The sequence below is a fragment of the Eretmochelys imbricata genome, chromosome 10 (assembly GCF_965152235.1).
Source record: "Eretmochelys imbricata isolate rEreImb1 chromosome 10, rEreImb1.hap1, whole genome shotgun sequence".
NCBI lineage: Eukaryota > Metazoa > Chordata > Testudines > Cheloniidae > Eretmochelys > Eretmochelys imbricata.
The window spans coordinates 25,736,028-25,748,328 of NC_135581.1; the positions used below are offsets into that span (position 1 = coordinate 25,736,028).

The 12,301-nt window shown below is 41.3% G+C and overlaps 1 protein-coding gene across 4 annotated transcripts in view; it reads right to left on the bottom strand.

Annotated features, from left to right (window-relative positions):
- Position 1: 1 nt before the first annotated feature.
- Positions 2-12,301, bottom strand: part of ABAT (4-aminobutyrate aminotransferase) — a 61,746-nt gene continuing 49,446 nt past the window's right edge. For all 4 annotated transcript variants that reach the window (XM_077827866.1, XM_077827864.1, XM_077827863.1 and 1 more), the window contains 2 exons: positions 5,811-5,922; positions 2-2,439 (listed from right to left, as the gene is read on the bottom strand). In XM_077827866.1, the coding sequence (XP_077683992.1) occupies positions 2,318-2,439; positions 5,811-5,922 (234 nt within the window). In that variant the 3' untranslated portion in view covers positions 2-2,317. The remainder of the gene's footprint in view (positions 2,440-5,810; positions 5,923-12,301) is intronic.

The window sequence follows — 12,301 nt, forward strand, 5'->3', positions numbered from 1 at the left end:
ATTTAATAATACTGATTACACCGGAAACTTACTTATTTCATGGATTTGTGTACATTGCTACCAGTTACATCATGAAGTGCAGTTAGGTATTTTTGTTTAAACATTTGGCACGGTCCACAATATGCTGTAAACAATATTACTTTATTATGCTTAGGCTGCAGTGCTCTCTGTGTATGTTTTCTAACATAATCTGAACAACATACATTTTGCACAATTTTATACAGTTACTGAGTGTCAGTAAGAGTTATAAAAAACACCAAGAGTATTTATAATAAAAGTGAGGATGTGATAAGACTTCATTACTGGAACTTTGATTCTGTAAAAGTACAAGATTTGCTAAAGACATTTACTAAAATCTACTGACTGATATGTTGAATGAACTAATTACCAAAATGTTGTCAAATGAGGAATTTTTTAGTTTGACTTTCTGCTTGATAGTATTATATCTGCTAGGACTGGGATGACAATGAGGTTTCACTGTACAGTTATTTACCAACCCTTCATCTAGTCTTTTGTAATCTACATATAATTCCAAGTTTTATCCTGACTTTTGCTGGCTAGTTCCCTAACTATGAACTTTTACAGATAATCATCAGAAAACTAACAGTCAAAAGCCCTGTCTACACTATGAAAACTCTGACCAATGAGTTCCAGAGTTCCGGTGTGTAGCACAGACAGGCTTACATGGATCTCCTTATTTTTAAATTAGCAGAAGTGAATTTCCTTGGTTGCTAGTTGGCAGTAATTATGAAAGTTACTTCTTAGGCAGAAATATTACGGTTTTCAAAACAGACCAGAAGACTTAGACATATCTTTCATTGAAATTATCAGAACTTGTGTCTAAATCTCCTATGCTGCTGAGCAGGTCTCAACCTAAATATTTAAGTGCTTCCACTGAATTTAATTTTTAATTCTTATTTATTGGCTCAGGACATGAAAAATTCACAAGTCAGTTCAAAATATTTTTCACCCTGAATGACGTTCAGTCATTATTCAGTCAAAATTCAAACGTTCCTTAGTGAAGAGAAAGGAAATACATAACAGCACTAGCTTAGCAAATCAGCTTCATGAAAATATTCTTTCTACTGGACAGAGGAAAGGCATATATAAAGGAGATACCCCAAAACAACTGTCTGATAGTGAACAGATTAACAGACCACTGACATTTATAGATCCTGTGATTTTCTAAAGGACCCCTAAAGCGTGAGAGAAGAAATCTACTAAAACAATAGAATTATTTTGCATTAGAGCTGTGCACTTGGTAAGGACTCCATCACAACAGATCTGACGTCAAGTAATGGCTCAGTACAAAACAATGCATCTGTGGTTTTGCAAAATACCTTGAATTAGAAATTTTGCTAAATCAATGGCTGCATATTATGGGCAAGCAGGTTAAATAATCCTGCAGCCCAACGCATTTTAGATTGCTAAAATAAGGCTGCAGTACATGCTTCATTTTATTTCCTAAGCTTCAGAAATTCAGAAACCTTTGGGTACAGTTTTGTTTGCACAAGTCTCACTTTATACATTAGGAATAACTAATCAAGGGCCAGAAAGGAATTATTCCCCCCCACTCACTTCCATGTACTACTCAACTGGCCAGATGCATCAATGCCTCTAAAGAACTAGGTATATGTCGAAGGCAGATCTGATGGTCCCTTGGTCCAGTCTGGTATGGCAGATGGTGTGTTTGTATTTATGGGACCACAGCTGGAAGTGATTCTCTGAAATACTGTACTTGGCAGTGCTGGAAAGCAGAGCTTGCTTTGAAACATCTGTTCTCTCCTCCCAGTCACTGTCAGACAGTGGCACTTTCTGCCTGGCAGACATCTCCTAAGCTTCTACCCCACACTCACAAGACCTGCTGCTTCCTCTGGACACAAAGCGGAGAAAGGAAAGCTACAGCATTTACCTATGAAAATATAGATATTATTGTGTTATGTTTAAATAATCAAATATGCAAGGCAGTGCATGTCTGTAGAGTTATTCCCTGTTTCCTGCTCTGACCCAAGGCTGAAAATGGAGGGCAATCTAGCACCCAACAAGTGCAATATCCCCTGCAAACACACTGCTCAGAGCACAGGCATTTTAGATGCACTTGCTAGGGATCTGTGAAACTCCAAAGCTCTATGAGCATCCAGAGTTTCAGTTTAAAGCAGCTGGACTTGCTGGTAAGCATGGGAAAAAAACCAACAGCTTCATTTTATGAATTCACATTTTGTCCTGTAAGCGAATATATATATATATATATCTCAATTAAGTAAATTAATTTCGTTATCTTAGAGGACTGGACTGTTCAGTATAAGAAAGTGTGTGTTTACTTGAAGTCTGCTAAGATGTCACTGAAGACGTTCAGAAAGAGGTGCGCGTGGTGATCCTTGAAGATCAGAGTTGGGCGGAAACGGATCGATCTGTCACCACAGCCTCCCAGGACAACACCTAAGGCAATAAGATGTACCTTAGTGACTTCTCACTTTGTAGGATACACAGCACATACCATTCTTTCAGGATGAAGTTCATCCCAGTGCAGAGGGCCAGTACAAGCTTCTGCACAGCACTGCAGACCCATGTAAAGCCATAAATGGGGTTTCAGTGGTGCAAAGGGGCCTGGAGCTGATCACCTGACACAACAACAAACATAAGCAGCACGGTAGCAGTTTGATGCTTCTCACCAGATGTTTGAAATGCGGGAAGTAGTCCTAGCAGTGACAAGGGAGGCCAAATAGTATCACAAAGAGACTGATGCTCAGGCAGTGACAAAGACTGAAAGCGAGCATTAATACTCTTAACACAGTCACGGCCTACATCACAGTACAAGATGTTTGCTAGTTTTCATCTTTGGTGTGATGTTTTTGTATTTAATACACTGTTAAGTACAGAAGGTCAAGAGTAACCATCCAAAGGGACTGGCCAATCATTGAATCCGTACTAAATTTTTTTTTTAAATGTAAAGTATTCTCCTGATTCTGAAACAATTTATCCATTCTCCCAATCAAAGGCTGCAGTACTGCTAAAATCTCTGTTGCTCAGCTGGGGCCATGTCTACACTACAGAATTTTGTTGACAAAATTATGGTGCTTTAACTAAACTGCTTTAATTAAACCACTATTGCATGTCCACACTATACTCCTTGTTTTGGCAGAGTGCACCCACACTAGCAACTCTTGCATCAACGCAGAGAGCAGTGCACTATGAGTAGCTATCCCACTGTGCAACTGGCTGCAGGGTGCTTTGGGAAAGGCTTGCAATGCCTCATGGGGCAGGTACAGTGTCACTTGATGCAGGTTTCTCAAACCCATTGTTCCATGGGCATTGCCAGCTGCTTTTCAACTGAAATGTTTGTGAGGGTGTGGGAGAGAGAGGGAGTATGTGACAGGGATAGGGTTGCCAACCCTCCAGGATTGTTCTGCAGTCTCCAGGAACTAAAGATTAATCTTTAATTAAAGATAATGTCATGTGATGAAACCTCCAGGAATTCATCCAACCAAAGTTGGCAACCCTAGACAGGGAGCGGGGGGGAGGAGGAAGGGGAAGAAAGAGAGACAGTGCATGTTGGGGGAGTGTTTGAGTGAGTGTGGGGAAAATGTGTATGTGAGAGACAGACAGAATGTGTGTGAGGGAAGTGATTATGTCGGCATGCTGTCTAAGTTCAGACAGCAGCCGAAAACAATCAGTCCTGAGGCAGGGGGAGAGGAACACCCTGAACATCAGACATGCCTACTGCTTTCTTCTTAGTGCCAGAGAGAGCAGGATTCCACGTTCATGATTTGCTCTTTGCTGCAAGAGGGGAGCGGCATGTTCAGCTGTGAGAACTTCAAGGAGCTTTGAAAGGGGAGGGGTGCATACTTGTGTAGCTGTATGCAGGGCAGCAGAGTTTAAAACATTGAGCAGAGCGGTCACAGTAGGCATTGTAGGATACTGGGGGAGGCCAGTTATGGCGACATAAACTGTAGCATATATATGGATGCTTTCTCGCTTTAATTTTGCCACAAAAAGCTTTATGCCTCTCGTCAAGGTGGTTTTGTTTTGCCGACATAAGTAGCTTTTTAGTGTGTACACCTCCACTGTTTTGTTGTCAAAAGCTGCCTTCTGCCGACAAAACTGTGTAGTGTAGACAAGGCCTGGTCCACACCCACCCACCCACACCTACCCTACAGCACTAACTAGTTTTGAAGTGGCCCTGAAAGTGATTCTCCTTCAGCTTTCTCGGTTGGCTCACTTTTCATAAGCAAGGAGGATGTTGATTTTCTTTTATAGTTTTCTAAAATGTTAGTCTGACAGTAATTTCAGCAGAGCGACAGCACCAAGTTCATGAATACAATTGTCTGCTCTATGTGTACCATTCTCAAGCTACCTTAGTCTTGGACGGCTAAGAATTCATAGAATCAGGGGGATGTTTAAAACAATAAGGTAGGTTGCATTTTAAATTTGGAGTCTCTCAGCAATGAAAATCTCTCTCTAAAGCTTGGGTGGGAAAAAATAAATTCCCACAAAGAAGATCTGTCTCATCTCTAAAGTACAATAATTGCTGGTACTTTTGTTACTGTTTTAGGGAGCTTCAAGGGTTATTTCATCACTGAGTATTGCATAAAGTTAATAGCTTTCACCCTCCCCCCCCATTCTGGGATTTAAATCTTTTTCACCTTTTGCATCCTAATTTGTCTGAGTCAGTTCTATAAGCAGGATGTACAGATAGACTTTCTGAAGCCTCAAATTTAATAACAGGCATTTCCCCAAAACCGTATTTATTTTAAAACTTATAATGTTACAAAGATTTTCATTGCACAGGAGTCTTATTTTATGGAAATGCAAGATCACAGCCCTAACGCCTAATGGAAATTGTTTTACTGTTTCAGCTTTTACAAAGAAAAGGTTTTGCTCCCCAACCCCACATGTCAACATAATACTAGAATTTAACAGTCCTCTAAAAAACCACTGTGTAATTGTTTAAACCTAAAGATCTACAGTGACTAGTGATTTGGGGTGCCTGACTTAAGACAAATTAGAAGGAACCTTATTTTCAGAGGCTGGGTGCTCAGCACTTTGTTTGAAATTCAGGCCCCTTCTAAGGTGTCTCAAGTTGGGCACCCAAAAATCACTAGTTACTTTTGAAAATCTTGGCCAGCTACAGATACACTTCTATAGACGATCTATTATTATGAAATTATAGTCTGCATAGTTGTATAAACTGTGGTATGTCATGACATAAAATGACAGTTCTATAAACTATAAATTATTGTAAGCTACACTGCAAGAAGAGTGGATTATATAGGGATATATACACACACACACACACACGATTATGTGATTTTCTATACACAAATAAATTTTGAGTATTACCAGCCTAAATAGAACATTCCACTGTTATAGAAAAAAGATCTCATTTTCTAATTAAAAAATTAAAATTATAAATGGCATTATAAAATATTACTCATACATACATGATAAATTAGTGTGGTGGTGTAAATGTATTCACTAACAAAAAAAGCCTTGGTAGAACTAACCTCTATTTTAATATAAAAATTAAAATCTCCACTGAAGTGTTAGGCTGTATGTAGAACATTAGGGGAACATTTCTGTTGTCTTACATCCCGAATGTGGAAACAACCTGAGGCTTTGGCATCATGCTTATGGAAATAGTATGTTATTTCCTCAGCCAGGGAAAACAAAATTTTCTGGAACTTTTTCATTCACTGGTGCAACATCCGTGTGACATTGTCTATACGCCACAGGAGAAAAATCAAATGCATGCGGGGATGTGATACTGAAAGCCACTCTCCCGCATGACATGTGGACAGACTTTATCATACCTTTGTTTCTGGCTATTGCAATTAGCTTGGTCCTGGTTACATCATTTGGAGTGTCAAACGAACAGAATGTCCCTCGCCCTCTCGCTCTGCTGATGAGATGGGGGTAACGAGCCTAGAATAAAGAGTTATGGGAGCATTACTTCTACATCTGCTGTCAGACCTTTCCAGCAGAGACTCCAGGACATTCTGCTGGTGAGCTGTGCACCTTGGGATTCTGACACGTGGAAACTCTGCCTTCTCAGTATCTGCAGCCACGGAAATACTACACAGTTTTAATTTCTGACACAGGGTCCTGTGACCAATTTACCAAGCTACAATAACTGCCTGGTGTTGCTGGAAAGTTTAGTAACTAGAAACTTAGATGTCTATTCCTGGTAGAAATGTGTGTTGTCTCTCATAAGGACATAAGGGAGTCTGACAGAGTTTACCCCACAGAACAGGATCAATAGGCAATATTTACTTGGATTTTTAAAATGCACCCATCCTGTACATTTAGGATACTGCCAAGGCAAATAAGAACATAAGAATGGCCACACTGGGTCAGCCCAGTATCCTGTCTACCGACAGTGGCCAATGCCAGGTGGCCCAGAGGGAGTGAACCTAACAGGTAATGATCTAGTGATCTCTCTCCTGCCATCCATCTCCACCCTCTGACAAACAGAGGATAGGGACACCATTCCTTACCCATCCTGGCTAATAGCCATCAATGGACTTAACCTCCATGAATTTATCCAGTTCTCTTTTAAACCCTGTTATAGTCCTAGCCTTCACAACCTCCTCAGGCAAGGAGTTCCACAGGTTGCTGTGCGCTGAGTGAAGAAGAACTTCCTTTTGTTTTAAACCTGCTGCCCATTAATTTCATTTGGTGGCCCCTAGTTCTTATATTATGGGAACAAGTAAATAACGTTTCCTTCTTCACTTTCTCCACACCACTCATAATTTTTTTACCTCTATCATATCCCCAGTTAGTCTCCTCTTTTCCAAGCTGAAAAGTCCTAGCCTCTTTAATCTCTCCTCATATGGGACCCGTTCCAAACCCCTAATCATTTTAGTTGCCCTTCTCTGAACCTTTTCTAATGCCAGTATATCTTTTTTGAGATGAGGGGACCACATCTGTACGCAGTGTTCAAGATGTGGGCGTACCACGGATTTACATAAGGGTAATAAAATATTCTCTGTCTTATTCTCTATCCCTTTTTAAATTATTCCTAACACCCTGTTTGCTTTTTTGACTGCCTACTGCGTGGACGTCTTCAGAGAACTATCCACAATTACTCCAAGATCTCTTTCCTGATTAGTTGTAGCTAAATTAGCCTCCATCATATTGTATGTGGGGTATTTTTTTTTCAATGTACATTTCTTTACATTTATCCGCATTAAATTTCATTTGCCATTTTGTTGCCGAATCACTTAGTTTTGTGAGATCTTTTTGAAGTTCTTCTTCCCAGTCTGCTTTGGTCTTAACTATCTTGAGCAGTTTAGTATCATCTGCAAACTTTGCCACCTCATTGTTTACCCCTTTCTCCAGATCATTTATGAATAAGTTGAATGGGATTGGTCCTAGGACTGACCTTTGGGGAACACCACTAGTTACTCCTCTACATTCTGAAAATTTACCATTTATTCCTGCCCTTTGTTCCCTGTCTTTTAACCAGTTCTCAATCCATGAAAGGATCTTCCCTCTTATCCCATGACAACTTAATTTACGTAAGAGACTTTGGTGAGGGACCTTGTCCACATGTTTGTTGACCCCCTCAAAGAACTCTAATAGATTAGTAAGACATGATCTCCCTTTACAGAAACCATGTTGACTTTTGCGCAACAATTTATGTTCTTCTGTGTGTCTGACAATTTTACTAGTTTCAACTAATTTGCCCGGTACTGACATTAGACTTACCGGTCTGTAATTGCCAGGATCACCTCTAGAGCTCTTCTTAAATATTGGCGTTACATTAGGTATCTTCCAGTCATCGGGTACAGTAGCTGACATAAAGGACAGTTTACAAACCATACTTAATAGTTCCGCAATTTCACATTTGAGTTCTTTCAGAACTCTTGGGGGAATGCCATCTGGTCCCAGTGACATGTTACTGTTAAGATTCTCAATTAATTCCAAAACCTCTTCTAGTGACACTTCAATCTGTGACAATTCCTCAGATTTATCACCTACAAAAGACGTCTCAGGTTTGCGAATCTCCCTAACATCCTCAGCCGTGAAGACTGAAGCAAACAATTCATTTACTTTCTCCATGATGACTTTATCGTCTTTAAGTGCTCCTTTTTGTATCTCAATCGTCCAGGGGCCCCACTGGTTGTTTAGCAGGCTTCCTGCTTCTGATGTACTTAAAAAACATTTTGTTATTACCTTTTGAGTTTTTGGCTAGCTGTTCTTCAAATTCCTTTTTGGATTTTCTTATTACATTTTTACATTTAATTTGGCAGTGTTTATGCTCCTTTCTATTTACCTCACTACGATTTGACTTCCACTTTTTAAAAGATGCCTTTTTATCTCTCACTGCTTCTTTTACATAGTAGTTAAGCCACGGTGGCTCTTTTTTAGTTCTTCTACTGTGTTTTTTAATTTGGGGTATCCATTTAAGTTGAGCCCCTATTATGGTGTCTTTGAAAAGTGTCCATGCAGCTTGCGGGGATTTCACTCTAGTCACTGTACCTTTTAATTTCTGTTTAACTAACCTCCTCATTTTGCATAGTTCCCCTTTCTGAAATTAAATGCCACAGTGTTGGGCTGTTGAAGTGTTCTTCCCACCACAGAAATGTTAAATGTTGTTATATTATGGTCATTATTTCCAAGTGGTCCTGTTATAGTTACCTCTTGGACCGGATCCTGCACTCCACTCAGGACTAGATCGAGTTTTGCCTCGCCCCTTGTGGGTTCCTGTACCAGCTGCTCCAAGACGCAGTTATTTAAAGTATCAAGAAATTCTGTCTCTGCATTTCGTCCGGAGGTGACGTGTACCCAGTCAATATAGGGATAATTGATATCCCCTACTATTATTGAGTTTTTTCTTTTGATAGCCTCTCTAATCTCCCTTAGCATCTCATCCTCACTATCACTAGCCTTGTCAGGTGGTCGATAATAGATCCCTACTGTTATATTCTTATTAGAGCATGGAATTACTATCCATAGAGATTCTGTGGAACATGTGGATTCATTTAAGATTTTTATTTCATTTGATTCTACATTTTCTTTCACATATAGTGCCACTTCCCCCCCCAACGACCTGTTCTGTCCTTCCGATATATTTTGTACCCCGGAATGATTGTGTCCCATTGATTGTCCTCACTCCACCAGGTTTCTGTGATGCCTATTATATCAATATCCTCCTTTAACACGAGGCACTCTAGTTCACCCATCTTATTATTTAGACTTCTAGCATTTGTGTACAAGCACTTTAAAAAACTTGTCACTGTTTATTTGTCTGCCCTTTTCTGATGTGTCAGATTCTTTATGTGAATGTTTCTCGTCTGATCTGGCCCATAGTTTATCCTCTTTCATCCCCTCCTCCTGACTAAAACCGAGAGAATCTCTATCAATAGACTCTACTCGAAGAGAAGTCTCTGTCCAATCCATGTGCTCCTCTGCAGCAATCGGCTTCACCCATCTCTTAGTTTAAAGACTGCTCTGCAACCTTTTTAACGTTAAGTGCCAGCAGTCTGGATCCACTTTGGTTTAGGTGGAGCCCATCCTTCCTGTATAGGCTCCCCCATCCCAAAATTTTCCCCAGTTCCTAATAAATTTAAATCCCTCCTCTCTACACCATCGTCTCATCCACGCATCGAGACTCTGACGCTCTGCCTGCCCACCTGGCCCTGCGCGTGGAACTGGTAGCATTTCTGAGAATGCCACCATAGAGGTCCTAGATTTCAGTCTCCTTCCTAGCCGCCTAAATTTGGCCTCCAGGACGTCTCTCCTACCCTCCCTACGTCATTGGTACTTACATGTACCACGACCACTGGCTCCTCCCCAGCACTACACATAAGTCTATCTAGATCCACAACCTTTACACTAGGCAGGCAAGTCACCATACAGTTCTCAAACCCAGATATCTAGGTTTCTAATGATCAAATCTCCCCTTACTAACACCTGCCTTTTCCTAATGACTGGAGTTCCCCCCCTCCTCCCCCCCGGAGAGGTAACCTCAGTGCAAGAGGATACCCCAACATCATCTGGAAGGAGGGTCCCAACTATGGGAAGGTTTCCTTCTGTTCCCGTTGACTGCCCTCCTTCTCTGGGCCTTTCATCCTCCTTAACAGCGCAGGGACTGTCTGACCGGAGGTAGGACAAACCTACAGTGTCCTGGAAAGCCTCATCAACATACCTCTCTGCCTCCCTTAGCTCCTCCAGTTCCGCCACCCTGGCCTCCAAAGCCCGTACACGGTCTCTGAGGGCCAGGAGCTCCTGGCACCGAATGCACACATACGCCACCCGTTCACAGAGCAGGTAATCATACATGCTACAGCGAGTGCAATAAACAGGATAACCCCCACTCTGCTGCTGGGCTTCTGCCTGCATTTTCTCCTACAGTTACCTAGGTTAATGATAGGGTTTTTGTTTAAATCAAGAAGTTTTGATTATAGTTTAGTTTAAAGGTTTTGAAGATTGGCAAGTGTACCTCGCCCCCTTCCCAACTCCTTCTCGAAACTCCCAGTTAGCAGTCCCTGGTCGCAAAGCTCCCTGGTCGCTTTTTCACTGCTTCATAAAGCCCTGGCCTTCTTGATAGCCCCGCACCCTGACTAAGGCTCAGCCAATGAACAGAGGCTTCTGGATTTCGAACCCTGTTTTGAAGCTCACAGCTTCCAACTGCCGGCCACAGCCCACGGTCTGAGCACAAACCACTTACTGAATGGTGCTAGAAACCAGCTTATCTTCATGTTGCATAAGCTGCAAGTTTTGCTAGACACAAATATATTCTGTTGCTAAAAATACATATACACAGTAGTAGGTATGTTCAACCCCTTGCCCATTATGATGCTTATTTCTAGTGAAGTGGTAACTTTGTTTTCTAAGTGAGACTAGCAAGAGTTTAGCTCTTTATTCCCCAAGGAAGCATGCACCGCTGTGTGGCTGGGACATAGCCTTTTTTAATGAAAAGAGAAAAATGAAAAGGGCAACAGCAGGGATTTTTGTATAGAAAGAAAAATCTCACTCCCCAATATAAGAGCATAAGAACTGGCATACTGTGTCAGATCAGGGTCCATCTTGCCCATATCCTGTTTCCAACAGTGGCCCAATAGAACTTCAGGGGGAGTGTACAAAACAGGGCAATTACAGAATGATCCACCCCTGTCCTCCCTTCCGGGTTGTGGTAGTCAGAGGTTTACAGTTGCTCTGAGCATGGAGTTGCATCCCTGATCATCGTGACTAATAGTCATCCTCCATGAACTTATCCAGTTCTTGTTTGAACCCATTTTATTTAATATGCACCACACTTTGAGGAGATGACCTTATATACGACTGTCTCTGTGCAGCACATTGAACTAGTGTCTGGTATATTCTATAGGACTGCTTTTAATTAAAAAACAACAACCTAACCACCCATGATCAATAGTTTAGTACAGAAGCCGAGGCAGCGAGATCTGTCATGTCCACAGACTGAACCCATCATAACTCAGCTTCAGGACACAAATCCTGCAAACTGAAGTTAAAGAGTAAACAATTTTAATTTACCCCATAAATTTCAAAGACAAAGAAACCACATTGTCACTTCTCCCTGTCTGCTTGGACAGGATCATTAATGAGTAGCTCCTGAGGGAGAACAGCAGTTAACCATTTGCAAACAAATGTGCTGGTTGTACTCCTCTTTGTCCACCCACTATTCACAGATTAATCATAAGATCATAGAATATCAGGGTTGGAGGGACTTCAGGAGGTCATCTAGTCCAACCACCTGCTCAATTGGACAAACACTTCCCCTATCTTAGTCACACAGCTTCTAAGTGCCAATAGATTCCTATATTCCTAGCATTAGCTTAGTATCTCACAGTAAATAACCATTCAAAAACCTTTTGTGCTAGTACAGACTGGCCTGATTATTGTAAAAGCATCAGTAAACCCAGATTTTATTTGTATTAAAAACAATTTCAGTGAATGCACCAGGATTTTGAGGTGGGCCCAATCCTGCAGTCTGCTGGTGATCACAATGGGGCTCAGACACTGCTGAGCAGTGCGATAAAGACCTCAGTCAATAAAAACTCTAATACTTGTGGTGGAAAAGGCCCATCATCTCTTCATTTTCTTGTCTAGAAGACAAGTGGGACTTCTGTAGTACAAGGAGATATTTAACCTTAAAACAATAAAACCAGGACAATTAAACCTGTGTACACTGATGGTACACCACACAGTAGAACTCAGACTCATAGACTAAGGCCAAAGGGGACTATCTTGATCATCTAGTCCAGAGGTGGGGTACCTACGGCAGGCCAGAAGCCCCAGTCCTCGGGCCCCCACATCGCACTGGAGCTGTGAGTGC